The sequence below is a fragment of the Agelaius tricolor genome, unplaced genomic scaffold (assembly GCF_023055355.1).
Source record: "Agelaius tricolor isolate 1412-34295 unplaced genomic scaffold, bAgeTri1.0.p SCAF_12, whole genome shotgun sequence".
NCBI classification, from domain to species: domain Eukaryota; kingdom Metazoa; phylum Chordata; class Aves; order Passeriformes; family Icteridae; genus Agelaius; species Agelaius tricolor.
This window is the reverse complement of record NW_027269272.1, coordinates 4,925,899-4,943,620: the sequence shown is the minus strand read 5'-3', so window position 1 is coordinate 4,943,620 and position 17,722 is coordinate 4,925,899. Positions and strand designations below refer to the sequence as shown.

The following is a 17,722-nucleotide window of genomic DNA, read 5'->3' as shown; positions in this document are numbered from 1 at the left end:
CAAGCACTCCTCCAGTGTTTTCCTTGTTCCCCTGGATGATGACATGGCTGCTGCACAAACAGCAGCAGATGGCAAGTGCTTCCCAGGCTTTTTCAACTGCTGCAGAGATGCAGTTCAAGGGCCCAGATCAAACACAGGTGCAGAGGGACAGCAATACCCCACTGCCATCTTCAGTAGGAGCAGGATGTGATTCAGGTTTTCTGTCTGCAACAAAGTGCTACTAAACCCTTACCTGGCTCACCATTAATATATTAACACCAGTTTCTCCCCAGTCCTCTCACAAGCTTGTAGCTGTGTTTGAAAACATGAATACAAAAAGACTACTCCCCCTGCAGCCCCAGGCTGTACCACCAGGTATACCTGGTAACTAACCTGGGTCAGATCTTTTTTCACCTTTTTGCAGGCCACTGTTGAGCCTTGATCTGGAGGTGGTGTTTGTGAGGACACTCCTGAACTTGTGTCACAGAGTCACCAGTGGTCCGCAAGTGCCTCCTGTGACTTCAGCCTGCTGCAAACACCTTCTGGTAAAAGTATTTGCAGCAGGCAAACCACCCCCCTGCACGAAATAAAAACCACAGGCACACTGAAGGCTCTTGTGTTAAGATTTAATAATAATAATAATAACAACATTTCAAAAACAATGAGTGCATTGTACACGAGACCTGGTTTCAGTGCTTTCTGTTGACTTTTTGCCCTGTGTGTGTTAGTGTACTGAAGACCTGGGCAGTGGTGAGTGGATAAAAAACCCTGCTGGGACATTTCTTGGAGGAGGGCAGGGGAGGGAGGGCACAGGAGGCTCAGAACCGCACGAAGGTGGCGTCGATCTGCCGCACGGTTGGGAGGGCCAGCATGATTTTGCGCCGGTACTGGGGGTCCTTCTGCAGGGGGTTCCTCTCCAGGTACACAGTCTCCAAATTCTTGGCTCCTTTCAGCTCATCCAGGTCGCTCCAGCTCTCCACGAGGTTGTCATTCATCTGCAGAGCACACACAGAGCCATGTTCACACCCACAGGGAGCCCCAGGGAAAGGAGAGCAGTGGTGGTGCTGTGTCACTGCTACCGGGGCAGCACCGCCCACAAACACCTCCCCTGCCAGATCCTTCTTGTCCTGGGAGCCCTGAGATGAGCTCTCCTGTCCCATAGGCCAGGCTCAGCACAAACACCTCCCCTACCAGATCCTTCTTGTCCTGGGAGCCCTGAGATGAGCTCTCCTGTCCCACAGGCCAGGCTCAGCACTAAACCCAACTCCCCTACCAGATCCTTCTTGTCCTGGGAGCCCTGAGATGAGCTCTCCTGTCCCACAGGCCAGGCTCAGCACTAAACCCAACTCCCCTACCAGATCCTTCTTGTCCTGGGAGCCCTGAGATGAGCTCTCCTGTCCCACAGGCCAGGCTCAGCACAAACACCTCCCCTACCAGATCCTTCTTGTCCTGGGAGCCCTGAGATGAGCTCTCCTGTCTCACAGGCCAGGCTCAGCACTAAACCCAACTCCCCCACGCTGTCCTGGCTGCTGGGCAGATGTCCCACCCTTCAGACAGCAGATCCAGCCCAAGCAGGGTGCTAGGAGGGACCCTGGAAGGCACCAGGACAGTCTCCACACCATCTCCCACTCCGCTATGCATTTATGGGCTGGAAATCTTTATATCATAATTTATTTCCACTGTGACACCCACCTTTACTTTTATGACTTCTCAGGAAACATTAAAAAAGGTCCCAAACTGACAAAAAAAGCAACATTTTCCTCTCTCCTCTACATAAATTTCCCTGCAAAACCTGATTCTGCACTCTAGAGGAAATGCCAAGCTCTCTGATTTGGGTTCTTCTCCTGCCTCATTGTTGGCTCAGCAATTGTACACAAAGGAATGAGTGCTTCAGGTGTCCAACAAGGAAGCAAAGCAGCAAGGTGGCCTCAAGCTGTCCAACCCTGAGACAACAGTGTCCTTTGCTTTTGGATACAGAATCACTGCAGCAATGCCACCTTCACATAAAATACAAAAAACCTCCCTGGAGTGTCTCATTATGCTACAGCACAACACAATGTTACTTCAGCCAAGTCACTCAACCTTCAGACATCTCAGTCCCTCCACTGGGGATGTGCTACTGGGAAACTGCTAGAAGACCATCACAGTGGATAGGATTTTGAATTTGGTTTACTTAAGGTGTTAAAGGACACTTTTATGTGGCTTCAACTGTGCAGTCAGTGAAAAAAAATATAGATTGGGAGATACAACACTGGTTTCCATTGAAAATTCTGCCCTGCTCCTTTTCAAACAAATCAGTTTTTTTAAACATAGTGTTGGAAGGCTGGAACAAAGCCAGGAGGGCATTTTCTGTGCTCAGATGACAGATCTTGGCCAGTCCTCTGCTCTGACAAAGGACTCTAAACACACTGGTGCTTTTGCAAAGGAATCCAGCCAAGCTCAGCTCTGGCCTCTCCTTTCAGTACAAGTGCAACCAGTGCAGACACCTTCTATCAGCAACAGCAAAGAGGAAAACAGGAAGAAAATTGCACAGGATCAGGGCAGGCCCCACACCAGCCACACTGCACTGCCTCACCTCTACTGCCCAAAAGACTAATGAGCAGTTGAATGGGCTTCTCAAAAAGAGAAATGCTCCTTGAAGAGCTCCCTGCAGACAGGCATGGCCAGGTAACACTGCTGGCTGGCTCCTCAGCCACACTGCAGGATGAGGAACACCATCTAAGGAGCCTGGCTGCAGACTCCAGCTGGGTTTCATTTGAAGCTGCTTTCCACTCCTTTGCTCAGCATCTGCCCAAGAGTTTAAATCACCCCAAATGTCAGACATTACACAGCACAGCTCTTATTCTCAGCCTTGAATGCAGAGACTCTACAAGACCTAAAGCACCTGCCAGCTCATCAACATCTGCTGCTGCTTCTCCATTTCCTCACATCAGCACGTTTGTGCACAGCTCCCAGACATGGCACAGTGCTGATGCTTCAGGACAGGGCATCTCTGAATTTCCTGACCTAGGAAAGCCAAGGAGCTCAGCAATTCAGGGTGCCAGAAAGAAACAGAAGCAATCCTAAGCTGTTATCAGCCTCACAGGAATGGAACCAGAAGTTGGTTTAGTTTTCTTCATATTTATAACACCATAAATATAAATATAGCAACCCTGCTCTGAACAAGCTTGTGGTTATTAATTTGGTTGTGGTATTGTGAGGGTCCCAGGATGAGGTGAGAGATCAGAATTGACTCCAAGTTCTTAGAAGGCTGATTTATTATATTATGATATTATATTAAAATAATAAATGATATACTAAAACTATACTAAAGAAAGAGAAAGGAGACATCAGAAGGCCAGACAAGAATGCTAATAAAAACCTGTGACTGACCAGAGTCCTGACACAGCTGGACTGGGATTGGTCATGAAGTTAAAACAATTCACATGGAACCAATCAAAGATGCACCTGTTGGTGAGCAACCTCCAAACCACATCACAAGCAATCAGATAATTATTGTTTACATTTATTTTCTGAGGCTTCTCAGCTTCTCAGGAGAAAAATCCTGGCAAAGTGATTTTTCAGAAAATACCACAGTGACACAAGCTCTGTGCTTCCCCTGGTACTCTGCCATGCTCACTTACAGAAAGAAGAGCTGCAGAAATAGGACATGTGGGGCTGTTTCATAACCAACCTGGGCATGAAGGCAGGGCCCATTTCCTAGGCACAGACAGGCTCCTCACCACTCAGCAAGACATTTTCAAGCTCTTCCCTTTCCCTAGGGAGAACCACCACACACTCTATGCAGACTGTCAAGACCTTAAAGCTCATCACCAGAACCAGAAGAGCTCCCTCCAGGGCACACATGTCCATGTGCTGCCCATCTGAAGGGTTTCCCCCACTGTGGCACAGACATTTTGGGAAACAGCTCTGGCCTGTGCTTACCCAGAACTCCTGCAGCTCTGTTAGGTGACTGATATTCTCGATCTTCTTAATTCTGTTGGCTGCAATGTCCAGCATTGTGAGTTTGTTCTAGACAAAGCAAACACAAAAATATTAGATCTGATGTCTTTAAATCTTCTCTGTGACACTTTTTCCAGGCCCAGAGTTGGAAACTGTCAGGAGCAGATGTTATTGCCAGCTGCTCACATTCAGCCCAACTCCTGCTGCCTATATGGAAAGAGAAAGATTGTTTTCCATTAAGCTGGGCTACTGACCCTCCCAAATGTGACAAAAATGAAGGCAGTTACTGGCTGGATGGCAACTGCCAGCCAAAGGCTCCTAAAAAGTGAGCTTTCCTCAAAGTACATTAAGAGGAGGATTAAAAATAGGATCTAAAAGTGTCCCCTTGAGCAGCAGAGTTAAACAAACTCTTAGCAGCAGGAAACTCAACAATTTTAGAAAAGCTTTTGCTAGGTGAGAGTGAAAATGATACAGGCTTCTACGAAATCCATCCCATCCAAAAAGACAGACATGTACACTGACAGGAAGGCAAGCTGCATGCCATGGCTGGCCTCTCTTCCTCCCAGCTCCAGTTCTGTCCTGTTGAAAAGCACTCATAGTTATTTACAAGCTGCTGTCTGAAAGGCTGCAGCAGCTGTGTCCAGGAGCCTTCCCATGGCTGAGGATCAGCCAGGCTACTGCTTCAACCACATCTCCCTTCCCCATGTCACAAAAACAATTCAACTCCAGAATATCTGGGGGATCTTTACCCACACAAGTAACTTTAACATACAACAAACACTTGGGCATTTATGGTCTCTCAAGAGACTCAGGAACCCACACCTAACTGGGGAAACTGAGGCACAAAAACTTCCAGAAAAGCCACTAACACAAGCAGTCAGGGCAGCACTTGTGCTGCAGAGTCAGGCAGAGCCTCACATTGTTCTCCAGTCCCTCGATGACCTCGATGCCGTTGTGGCTCAGGTACAGCTCCCGCAGGTTCACCAGGCTCTGCAGCCCCTCAATCTTGGTCAGACGGTTATTCTGCAAGTGCAGCAGCTCTTTAGTACCCTCAAACAAACCCAAACCCATGGCACTCACTGGGGGAAAACCATTCTCCTAAAGTATGGCTGGGAAGGGGAAATAGGCTGCTTGGGCCCACACAGATCTTGGGAGCTCAGCTGGTGGATCTCTGCACCCCTGACAGATCTTGGGAGCTCAGATCTCTGCACCCCTGATGCATGAGGAAGCTCTATGGGAGACTCCAGCAAGAATCAGACTCTGACCTTCCTATCAGAAGTTGCAGCTAGAAAGTTTTTGGCTTGGTGTCTTAACAAACAGCAGGCCTGTGCATGAATTTTGTAGGTCTTAGTGTTCATTTTGTAGGTCTTTAAAAATGGGAAGGCCAAAGAGGAAGTTATACCACCTTAATCACACTGCACTCTTGGTCTAGTCTGCACTCTTGCAGGATATAATGCTAATTCTTTATGTCCTACAGAATAATGGCACCCACAGCAGGTGGTCAGTGTGTCATGCCAGCAGCTTTAGGAGATATTAGAATGCACAAGCATTGTCACATGGATAAGAAGGAGATTCAGTGAAAGAAATTAGCTGAGTGTATTTTGTTCCACCTTTTAAAAAAAGGAAGGTTTGAAAGCTCACTGAGGACAGATTGCATTCAGCACAGGCTTGTTCACATTTCTGGCCTCCTCAGTGAGAAGGCAGTGACACTGAGCCACTGTGACTGTAAGGACCACCTGGCATCACACTTTCAGTGTTATTGTATTGTACATTAGGAAACAGTGTTTCAGGAAGGAAGAAGGGAATAACTCTCATTTCCTGTTCTTTCTTCCATAAAAATCACACAGCTGTTTTATAATTTTATCAGTGTCTGTCAATCTCAAGTAGCATGAAAGGATGAAAAAAGGCAACACAAAGAATATCTCACTTCCTTCCAGCACAGAAGTTTGACTCTAACATTGCAGATCTGCTAATGGGGGGCTTACAAGAGGCTGGAGAGGGATTTTTCACAAGGACATGCAGTGACAGGACAAGGGGGAAGGAAGGTTTAAATTAGATGTTAGGAAGAAATTCTCTGTGAGGGAGGTGAGGCCCTGGCACAGAGAAGCTGTGGCTGCCCCTGGATCCCTGGGACACAGCCTGGGATGGTGGAAGGTGTCCTGCCCATTTCAGGGGGTGGAGAAAGATGGTCTTAAAGGATCCTTCCAGCCCAAACCATGCTGGGATTCTGGGACTCAGAAGAGCTGATCCCATCTCACAGGGTGGTTGAAGGCTTTTCTAACACAGTACCTGTATACTGAGCACAGTCAGGTTTGTCAGGGCATCCAGGTTCTGGAGCTTGGTGATTTTATTCTTTCCAAGGAACAGACTGTCAAGATTAGCCAAGGTGTCAATGTTTTCAATTACCTGTGAAAGGACCAGAGGAGACAGTGTTACTGCAAAACCCCACCTGGGAGATGTGGCTGCCACTTTGTAGCCACATTATAAACATGTGGTGTATCCTGGGTGGAAGACACTCATTTGTGAATTTAAAAAAAAAAACTGTTACTAGTGAACGGAAAGAGAATCTGGGAAGAAAAGAAACAATTTGCAAATTTAGTCCTGCACATCAGTGACTGTACAACACAGAGGTGACTTGCTCAGCTTCTCTGCCATAAGCAAAGTTAGCTGTCTCACAGGGGTGTGTGTTACTGGATTTCACTAGTGGCTATACAGCCTTGCTTCTGGCAGAACACAGCAGCCTGAGCGATGTGCACTTTTTAAATACACACATTACTGGGAGAACACAGCCACTGCTCCAGTTTAGCTCAAGCTCAGCCTTCAGGAAGAGAAAATCAGGATTTCTGTGAAGCATCAAGGATGTTACAAAGGAAGGGAGAAAGATGAACAGAAGAGTGACAGCAGTAAAAAAAGGGTAAGATTACAAAAGGCTCCTGCAAACAAAAGGAGACACTTTTATTTCACAGGGAAAAGCCTCTGAATTAAAAAACCAAGATGCTGTTAAAAGCAACAAGGACTTCACAACCAGACTTGAGGTCACAGTAAAAACAATAATATGGACACAGACACACCCAGAGCTGTGTGTCTGCTGTGCTCAGGCAGGCTGTGACAGCTTTTCCACATCTTCCTGCCTGCCAAAATCTCAGTTCAGTAGTGCTGGGGAGCCAGGCCACTGAGTCCAGCAGCACCTGGCTCACTCTGGGTGCTCACCTGTGCTTGTAACAACACGGGGAAGAGAAGATGGACACTCAGGAAAGGACCTCTGTCCCACAGCTGCCAGAAGACTCAACATACAGTGGTAATCAGCTCAAATGTGCATTCACCCCTCTTCTAGATTATGGACTTAGCCCTGTTGTGACCTTGCAAGAAAAATTATAGATTTGTTGCTCATTGGCAGCTTCTCCAGCCCTGAGGAGGAAATACTGATGACTCAGTACAGGGAGTGGAATGGAATATATGGACATGAGGGGACAAAAACCTAAAAGCAAGTGAAGAAGTGCTTACATTACAGCTGCCTCAGTCCAACTTTAAGGAAAAAAAGCATTAAGTATGTCAGCTCAAGCATAAAGTTCTGCTCCCCAAAAGAAACAGAGCAAGAAGCGCTAAGTCATGAGGGATTCCCAGCTAAGAGCACTCTGGGAGGTTTGAGTAGGCAAGAACAGCTTGAATACAAGGGAAGAAGTCAATCAGGCACCTCAGGGCCAAGAACACTGCCTGAAGAGTCCACAGGCTGGTACCCTGAAGAGTTTAGGGTATGTCCAGCTTTAAACACACACTCTACACCAAGAGAAATCCAGCCCAGGAGTTCTGGGTACCCCCAGACAGCACCAGATTTCTCTGTGCCAAGCCAAGTCACAGGTTACTCACTCCAATAAAGCAATTAGAGGCACAGAACACTGCTGTTTGAAGAAGTCAAAATAGAATTAACAGACAAACAGAAAAAACCCCACTAAAAATAAAGTAATTTAAGGAGCTTGTGTTACCCATACAGAGACAATTTAGGGGTTTTTTGTTTGTTTTTTCTTAATATGCTCAGGCTCAACACTGAGAAAACACATAAAATAAAACTAATTTTATTGTTAAAAAGATATTCCTTGGCTTGACAACATAATTGACAATGTACTGCCTAAGTATCAATTCAGAAATCCAGCTGGATTTCTTTTTTTTCCAGATGACAATGATGCTTAGATACAGAATACAGTTTTTGTTTAACCCCACTTCTGTACTGTAAGGATCAGTGTGCTGAGCTTGCTCAGCTTGTGAAAAAAGCCAAGTACTTCTCTCCAAAACTCCTGTCCCCCATCCCATGCAAACTCTAAGGTTCCTAATCCCTCATCTGACCTGGCTGATGTTCTCACATTCTAGACTTATCCCCCTAAACAATTTCATTTCCAAAGCAGAAATTCCTGGAAAACAATTCAGTCCAGTTTGGCTTTAGGAGCAAACCAAAACTTTTCCTCTTCAAAAAGGCAGCACACATTTCAGCCTTAGAAGGCTGTTTTTAATAGCTGCAGTTTCCTTCTTTTCTACAAAGATAAGTGTTCTTCCACAAGTCCTGAAACAAAGAGGACAAACAGATCTTTTCCTAATTTTTTAGCATAACAAGTAATTTCTCAGAGACTATAAATGGGCAGCACCAACTTACACCACACTGATTGAAATGCACTCATCTTCTATGAGTATTTTCTAAAGAGCATGTAATTAATAAAAGCTCTTTAAAAAAGAGCTTATTTTCCATGTTGCAAGTCTTTTGTCTCATCTCTCTGAGCAGTTCTCTTATGAACTGAGCAAATACAGTGAATCATACCTTAGGGACAGGAGAGACTGCTCATAACTGCTCTCCTGTAAGCAGCACAGATTTAAAATTGAAAAAGTCACAATCTGCACAATAAAACCCCAAAGCAATCAGCAGGACAGTACCAAGTTTTAGGTTTTAAAGGCATTCCAGAGCAAAGCCTCAAGAAAATTTTCTTCCTAAACAAGACTGACTTCCATAGCAGGCTGTCAATGGCACCTGCACATCAAACTCATTTTGCTCTCAATAGGTTTCATGGACTCAGCACCAGCCTGTAGAAAGGTAAGAGAAAACAACTGCTGGTTTTGATAGGCTTGGCTTCCTAGCAGGGAGAAACCATCCCCTGCAAAAGGAAACACACAGGGGATATAGGAGTTCATTAAAGACACAAATTCACAAATGGTGATTTAGCAGCCAGGTACTAATGCATAATGAAAGGCTCCAGCATGCACAGCAATAAGCACAGGGAGTGACTGGAACAAGAAAAACCAACAAAATTGCAAATCCAAGTCAATGCAGTGCACTTTCAGAAAATGCCAATATCACAGCACAGAGCTGAGAACTCTGCAGCCAACATCTCAGAGCAAACCTACCCGAATTCGATTGGACCCCAACTCCAACATCTGCAGCATCTGCAGGCTGCTCAAGTTCTCAATTTTAGTGATTTTGTTGTTGACAAGGAAGAGCTTTTTTAGCTGGGTGAGCCGATCCAGTCCTTCAATGTGTCGAAGAACATTAAAGGAGATGTCCAGGACCCTGGGGCAAAACAAACCAAAGGTCTCATCAGCCCATCAGGCAGGGATGATTCTGAAAGAGGCACTTGTAAATGGGTGTAGTGTGGTGTTTGTGAGGTGAGAAATGAGGAATCTGACTCCATGTTCTCAGAAGGCTGATTTATTATGATATGATATGATATTAAAAATGCTATACTAAAACTCTACTAAAGAAAGAGAAGGATACAGACAGAAGGCTTAACAAGAATTGTCATGAAAAACTTGTGACTGACTCCTCAGAGTCCAACACAGCTGATGGTGATTGGTCATTAAGTAAAAACAATTCACATGTTTGGATAAACAATCTCCAGACCACATTCCAGAGCAGCAAACACGGGAGAAAATCCTGGGCAAAGAGGATTTTTCAGAAAATATCATGGTGACAGTGGGGAATCTCCCTGACTGCAGAGATCAAGCCTTTGCTAGGCGTTAAACCTAAAGTCATGAATGCAATTTCTTTTTATTAGAAAACACAACAAATAAAACTTTCAAGATACTTCTGCAGTGTGTTAGGGAAAAAAAATCACCTGCCACATGCAGAAGTCAGCCATTATTTTGCCCAGCCATGGAGCTGCCACGGTGGGAGGAAGCCAATCTGCATTTTCCTTGGGAAAGGTTTTTTTCCTTGCCTGCCTGCAAGATCTGCCTGTGACAGGACCATGTCAAGGGCTCCCCTGGGCAGGAAAAGGTTGTGATGGTGAGAAGTGAGCCAGTCCTGCCCCATGGGGAACAGTTTTGTAATGTACCTCCAGAGTGATCCAGGCAAGTGTCAGAAACTCAGAAACTTGGAAGGGTTCTTACTCCTTCCCTAAACCTCCTAAAAAATAATAACCTTACCTGAAATCTCTTGTCATTTTTGCAGGAATAAACACCTGTTACCCAGAGCTCTGACTGCAAGAGCAAAGGGGACCTTTGTGGAAGCTACAACCACCAGCCATCCTCACTGCCTCACACAGCACAGGGCTCATTTCCAGCTGCTTTTTGCAGCTTCAGGATAATGAAACTTGTGTACTGCACAGGTTAAATACCAATAGAGAATAGATATTATCCTTCACAGAGCACCAAAATAAATCCTGAGAGAGGCTTGGGTGACAAACATTGGTCTAAGTACAGCATGAGTAACACAGTGAGTAGCAAACCATCCCAACCTAACCCTGGTGATCACCCTGGACTCACTCAAGGTCCACCAGAGCCTCCAAGTTCTCAATCTTGCGGATTTGATTGTCATAGAGATCCAGCTCCCGCAAGGTCTGCAGCTGCTCCAGGTTCTCAATGTGCTTAATCAAGTTCTGACGCAGACACAGAGTCTAATGGTGGAGGAAAAGTTGAAAAAGAAACAAAAAAATGGCCATGAAGGATTACATGTAATGTCTTACAGACTAAAGGTGTGGGTGAGGGTTCCCCCATTAAGTTTTGATGGGAATTTGTTGGGTTTTGTTTGATTTTTTAATACAATCTTTTCTTGGTATACTCCCAATTCTACAGGAGGAAATCTTTCAGCCACAAGGGTCAGATACAGTAACAGCAGCACAGAGAGGATACAAAATCTCCATCCTTGGAAATATTCAAAAGCTTAACTGGAGATGGCCTTGAGCAACCTGTTCTAACTGGGCCTGCTCTGAGGGCTTTACTGAGGGCTTTACCATCCACATTAATCTATGTTCAGTCTGCTCTACCAGTCCAGGATGTGCCTGATGCACTGCCTCTCATCCACTTCCAAAACACACTGGCAAAATCCCAAGATTTTTATTACTACTCGACAAATAGGTAAAACTACATTTTTCAGCTAAAAATTAAGCAAACCCACTAAATCTCAGCCAAAAAGAGACTGTCTATCTGTCCTCTTACAGATTAGATCTACAAAATCCCCAGTTCCAAGAGGCATTCTCTGTTCCCCAGGACTGTTACCTTCACTTTCTTGAGCACCTCAAATCCTTCAATCTTCCCAATCCGGAAATGATTCAAGTCAACATCCTTAAAGAGAAATGGAGGGATTTAGCAGTTGTTCCAAAACAAATCTGGTCTTTAAAAATCAACCTGGTACTTTGTTCTAGGGAAATCATAGTATTACAAAATGTGCAGCTCATTGAGACTTCCCTTCCAAGAGCATTTGTAAAATGGGTTTGGCACATGATTTTACCACCACAACTGAGACACATGGCCTGAACTTGTCAACTGCAAATGCAAAATGTCAACTGCATACAATGCAACAGCCCTTTCCTGAGTCTGAGCACCACCAAAATTAGAAATCTTCAGAAATGTATTGAAATGGGAAAATTCTTGCATAAATAAAGCTTTGCATAAAGTTCTCTTACCTACTTTGCTAGGGCTTAATAAGAACACAAGTTGCCATTTCCAGTTCCAGGCCTCAGATGAGCAGGAGTCACTGCCAGTTTGAATAACCAGTGGTTTTGTGAATGTTAATTCTGCACTGGCAATCAGCTGAGGCACTTCCCATCTGTGCTGTTCAGCCCCAGATGCTCCAGATTTGAAAGTCAAAGAGAAAGAGAGCACTTCCCCAGCCTCAAAAGCAGCTCAAACCCTCTGCTGCTAATGGGCTCAGGAGGTTGCTGATGCCAAGGCACTGGGCTGGGTAAGTGCCTGTTCCAAAGCACAGGGCTCACAGCAGCTAACAGCTCACTGAACAGACTCCCTGAAGCTCACAGCCCAGCAGTGCCTCTTGCAGCACAGACACACTTTCAGTGCATCCATGCCTAATTTAAAATTCTAAAGTACTGACAAAATGTTTCAGCTAGTGATGAAAAATAGAACACCTCTACTTCTACTCTGAAGGCTCTGAATCAGCTCTGGGGAGGATCACAGCAGCCAGCACCTTCAGAAGAATTAGATCTTCAAATCAGGTTTCAATACTTGCCTTTGCCTACCTTTGCTTCCTGCCGAATAAAGGACAAAAATCTGCCTTTACCTCAGCCTCTGGGTCCAGGCTAATGGTCTCCATGTCCACTGGGGTCTCTGCTTCTCCTGCATGAGAGGCAAACACATTACCAGCTCCTGCACCACACAGCCAAAGGCAGGACAACAGCCCCACCCTGACAGCAAATGCTCCTCAGGAGGACAAACACATGAGAGGCACAGTTCACACATTCTGCTTCATTAAAGCCACGAGAGTTACAGGAAAATCTTTCTTTACAGCAGGATTTCATGCTCAGATGTAAAACACACAGAGATCAGCCCAACCTGCTGGAAACTGCAGGCTCAAGGATGGGCAGGATGCCTTTCCTTCACACCTACCCCATCCTAAGTGTCTGTGCTCCTCTGACAACACAATTAAACCTTGCCAAGAAGGAATCCTAACTGCCTAGGGAGATGGGCAGCAATGACCTGGCATCTCAACAATCCCACTCTTCGGGGTTTGGGATGTTTTTATTAGCACTGCCACTTTATGTCACTGTTGTGAACACTTTTGCCTGGATCTCCCTTCCTTTGTTTGGCTGAACTCCCTACTATGCCAGACAACACAGTTTATGCCACTGCATGAATTTCCTTGGGAAATGCTTTTACAGCTCTGGAAAACACCCCAGCATTTGCTGTGCTTCTACCACAGCACATGAGGGAGGGAAATTTACTGGAGAATTCATGCTGAATAATTCATGCCCATTCCCATTTGCTGGAGGTGGCTTGCTGGTTGCATCAATTGCTGAAGAAAAACAAAGTCTGATTCAGCTTTGCAAAACTGACATACAACACGATTTGCAAGCTTCTTCTACTTCCTGTGCAAAGCTTCTCTGAGTGCTACCAAAAACTCAAGCAACTTTAATTACAGTGACATCCCAAAGGCTCTGCACTAACTCCTGCATGTATGCAAGTTCAATCCCTTAACCCAGCAGCAGTGACTATTTTCACAGCCCAGAATGGTTAAATCCCTGTAAATGTCAAGTGCTCCTATTTAATGAGTGTTCTTCCTGCTAATGCTTGGCTTTGTAAGCAGCAGTACAGGCACAAACAGTACCAGCATCACCATTTTTAATGCCACCATCCAACTCCAAGGGTTTGGTGGTGCACAGATCATCACTGCCCTTCCTGTATTTGGGCTGTTGCTCTTGCCTGGACATTTAAACAGGAAAGAGACTCACTGAGCTGATTCACAGAAGTTAAGACTGAAAAAGCAATCCTCTTTTTTTCTTTTTTAAATAGCACATAATAGCAGGAAACATAAATTATATTTTGGGAATGCAAAATGAGCTGGTAGTCTTGGGGATGTTGAACAGCAAGATAGAAATGCCACCAAAAATTGACAGGCATACACGTGCCAGTCAGCAATGGGCAGTGAGCAATGCCTGCTTTTTCTTATTTTAGTTCCATATCAGGAGCTCTGCCCTTCAGCAGGGGAGTGGGATACCCCACCCTGCTGCTATCAAGGCTGGAGCTCTTTGATCTGTTTCCTGGGTGCAAAGACTCTCAGAGAGAAGTGCTCCAAGCCAAACAAGCAGCCTTGCTGAGTTTACAGCCCACAGGAGCAGTGCCCAGCTTTGGAACAACAGTTATTTGAGATATCACATGAAAAAATCCAAATTATGCCCCTGGTATTGAGTGATACTGGCAGTAACTTAGTGTTCATGGTGAAGGAACCTTTTGAGTTTCAAGTCCTTTGAGATTTTAAAGTTGTCCAACAGTAAACCCACCACACACATGGTAAAGAAAAAAATCTTCAGGAAAAACCCCATTCAAGAAAAAAAAAAATTGATTTTCCTTGGCTAGGAAGATTGAATATTTTAATTTATAAACACTAGATTTAGGTAATGGGTTAAATACTCTGTTCTGAGGCTCCTCTTAATTTTGACATATGGCTTTGAGAGACCTCTCATGGTAGCCAGTGTGGAAAACAGCACTCAAATCCAAAGCTGCAAAACCAAACCACATAGCTAAAATAAAAGAATAAAATAAATAAAAAATAAAATAGAATAAATTTAAAACTGATCACACAGGCAGGGCTGTTGTGTACTGAAGTCAATTGCCATGAAGTCTCTGCACTGTGTATAAAACATTCAGCAGCTTGAGGGAGATGTGTGTCTGGTATCAGCTGTAAATCAGTATTGGGAGGGGAGTGGTAAAATACATTTCCTCTCAAGAGCAGAAAAACAAAAAAAAAAAAAAAAGAAAGAGAAAGAAGAGAAAAATGGTTCTAGCAAATTTACAGTCATTTATATGTCATTTTATTTATGAAGTGACTGGATATAAAAAACCTCAAAACTGACCCTCCTACAAGCACTTTACAGCCAGGACTGCCATTTCCCTTGCAAATTGCTTTACTCCACACTTCTGAATGGAAAAAATTCCCATCACTCTGGCTGTGAAGTTTCCTAAGTGAATTTCTGTGTAACCCATGCCTGCAAGCCACATGCCTTTGCAGAGGTGGAAAAAAAAAATCCACCATTGAGAAAACTCAAATTCCACAGTGGGAACAGTCATTACTGAGTTATGTAAGTTCCCAGTACCACAAGCATTTCAATCAACAAAAAGCCTAACTACACTCTTAAAGTGCATATGCATGAAGAATATTATAAATAGCTCAGTTATATGATTTCTAACCAGAGGCTCTATTCCTCAGAGAATTAGCTAAATGATGAATTTGAAATTTCAGCTGTTCTGAAGCTACTTAAGATCTTCTGTGAAAAAATGTGGAAAACTCATCATTTTCCTTTCAGCTGAGAAATTCAAAGCTGGCTGTGGAAAGTATCTCGAATGTTCAAAAATGATTCCTCTGCTTGGTTCCTGCCCTAGATTTCTGAATGCTTGCAGTTGGAAAATGTAACAATACAGTCATTATATTAAACAGTACACAAATGTAACTCAGCAAACAAATCTGAATGTGCTTTTCTTGCTTTCACTAGAGTGAGAGTACATCACTTCTGTAATTCCTTTCATACAATTCCCAGGGGAACAAAGTGCAAAATACAACCTCCAACACACAGCTAAATGATGGCAGCTGAGCAAACACTCAGGATTCAGGCATGCAAAGGAAAGCTCTGTCTGATCTGCAGGGTTCCATCAACTGCACAGTTTGCAGAGCCATGAAAAATGGAAGAGCATTTCTTGAGTAACATTTAGGGGGTTAAAATTATCACCAACAAGTTAGATCTAGATAGAGTGCATTTAGTCATGAGAAGAGATTTAAAATTCTAGTAACAATTTATCAGTTTGAGAGATACTTTGGCAAATCTCAATGTGCAAGGTTAAGACGAGCAGGGATCCACTGTAAGAACTAAAATTTCTTTCATTATTTCCCTTCCAGTATCCCAATAACAATAATAATAATAACATGGACATCACTGTCAAAAGAATGATGTTACACTTCAGCCTGCACCAAAAGCTCAGCTCAGATCACCACACAGGGTGTGCAGAGATGGATCTGCTCTGACAAGTTCCATGCAAGCCACTGAAAACCCTTCCATCAAACATCCACAGGCTTTAGAGTTTGTCAGTATTTCTACCCCATGTTCTAGTGCAAACAGTGGGAGCAGCAGGAAAAGTTTACACCCAAATACATATTTTTGAGATATCTCAGAACTTTTAAATTAAAACAACAGAAGGTACAAGCTCCTTCAGTCCATCTAGAAATAGTCTTTGTTGCCTTCCAAAGGAATTTTCTAAAGGAATCTGGCAATTCTTTAGACAAAAAAAACACATAAACTAAGGCAGAATTAGGAAAAGCTCCTCATGATAACTTCTAATAAAAATCTTTCAACATAAGGTTTCTAAATTTCCATAAAAGAAAAGAATAAAGATGCTTTGCATTGTGATATCAAAGAGAAACACGGATGGGTAAATAAGCAAGGCAAAAAAAAAAAAGAAAATCAAAGCTCTAATACTAGCAGTTCCATAAAAAGCAGGCAACTTTATTCTAGCAACAAATTTATTGAGCTTTCAGGAGGCTGGCTCTAGGGCAGGTTCCCATGGATACCCGGCCAGGAGGAGCACAGGGGGTGCTGCAGGCTGTGCACACGCGGCCGGCCGGGACTCCTGGAGGCAGTGCTGAGGCTGACACGGTACCTGCGGAGTTCTCGCCGTTCTGCTCATCCCGCAGGCTCTGCTGGCTCAGCTCTGTCACCAAGCGAACCGCCTGCTTCCTCCCCTCCTCGTCCCCCGACTCCTCGGACTCGATCCTCTTATCCACTGCACAAGACACAGAAAGGCACAGTCAGGCTTTTCCCAGCAGCGGGGCACAGGGCAGGAGCAGCAGGCAGAGAAAATAACCAGGATTCACATAAACGACTAGGCAGTTAGTAGAAATCCTAAGTTAACTAAATGAAAGGTTTAGTCTTAAATAAAAGGCCTCTTACCCCTTGTTTCTACTTTGATTTTGGATGCACTTTTTCCTCCCATCACATCTTCCTAAAACCAACAATCTGGGAAGAAGACTGGAGGAAAAAGGAAATTTCTTAGATCAATGAAGTGCAATTCCAAAGATTACGGAGATGGAATTAGAACGATTACATTTTAAGAGCTTTTAGACTTAAAAAAAATAAAAAAAATCAGTATCATGTACTATAGTACCAATGACACGAAGAAGTGAAGGCATGGATAAAAAAATCCTCGCAGATAAGAGCAACCTCCCCAGAACAACCTGCCAGATCCCTTCACGTTCACCGAGCCACAGCTCCGGTGGCCACCCTGAGCCTGGACCAAGCTCCTCGCTGGCCCCCTCAGCCTTTCCTCTCGTCTCACCAGGGCACTACGGAAAACCAGCGCCATCCAGAAGGTTTCTTTCTCGTTATCTTTACTTTTTACGTCACGGCCATCTCCACAACCCCACTCGTTCTCCCTGTGGGCACGGAGCCGGCGGGGATCCCGCCCTGCGGTGACACCCCGGCCCCGGCCGGGCCCGGCCCCCGGTCGCTGGACACTCGGGGGCTGCACGACCCCGGAGGGCCCGCAAACCACCCCCAGCGCGCAGCTGGCAGCCGCACCGCCCGGAGGCAGCGCTGGAGCAGCCGGCAGCGCTGGAGCAGCCGGCCGCGCCTCCCCGACCCGCGCAGCCCCGGCAGCAACCCCGGCGGGCTCTCACCCTCCATCATCTCCTGCGGCCCCGCTCCGCTCTCCGCCGCCATATCGCTCCTCCTCCCACCGCCCCTTCCGGAAACCGCCTCCGCCGCCGCCGCGGCCAATCAGAGCCCGCCGCCACTGCCGCGCCACAGCCAATCGCGCGCAGCTGGCGCGCCCAGGAGGCGGGGCAGAGACACCCCCCGGCTGTGCCCCGCGGGCTCCTGGGAGT

The 17,722-nt window shown here is 45.2% G+C and overlaps 1 protein-coding gene across 2 annotated transcripts; it reads right to left on the bottom strand.

The window, feature by feature from the left end:
• Positions 1 to 591: 591 nt before the first annotated feature.
• Positions 592 to 17,648, bottom strand: PPP1R7 (protein phosphatase 1 regulatory subunit 7). Of its 2 annotated transcripts, XM_071437230.1 has the most exons (11): positions 17,516 to 17,648; positions 16,791 to 16,868; positions 16,501 to 16,623; positions 12,416 to 12,471; positions 11,398 to 11,463; positions 10,666 to 10,796; positions 9,310 to 9,472; positions 6,211 to 6,327; positions 4,840 to 4,944; positions 3,904 to 3,990; positions 592 to 974 (listed from the first exon to the last, which is right to left on the bottom strand). In XM_071437230.1, the coding sequence occupies exons 2-11, from the start codon at positions 16,831 to 16,833 to the stop codon at positions 798 to 800; spliced, it is 1,068 nt and encodes a 355-aa protein (XP_071293331.1). In that variant the 5' UTR covers positions 16,834 to 16,868; positions 17,516 to 17,648; the 3' UTR covers positions 592 to 797. The 2 variants fall into 2 exon arrangements, with proteins under 2 accessions (XP_071293331.1, XP_071293332.1); XM_071437231.1 differs by lacking the exon at positions 16,791 to 16,868 and having other exon boundaries at positions 17,516 to 17,634.
• Between the last annotated feature and the right edge of the window lie 74 nt (positions 17,649 to 17,722).

Coding starts and splice junctions, on each gene's coding strand:
- PPP1R7 (XM_071437230.1), bottom strand. CDS start 16,833: ATGGGAGGAAAAAGTGCATCCAAAATCAAAGTAGAAACAAGGG. Junction 16,624..16,790: donor AATCAAAGTAGAAACAAGGG/GTAAGAGGCCTT, acceptor TGTCTTGTGCAG/TGGATAAGAGGATCGAGTCC. Junction 3,991..4,839: donor TCGAGGGACTGGAGAACAAT/GTGAGGCTCTGC, acceptor TGCTTTGTCTAG/AACAAACTCACAATGCTGGA.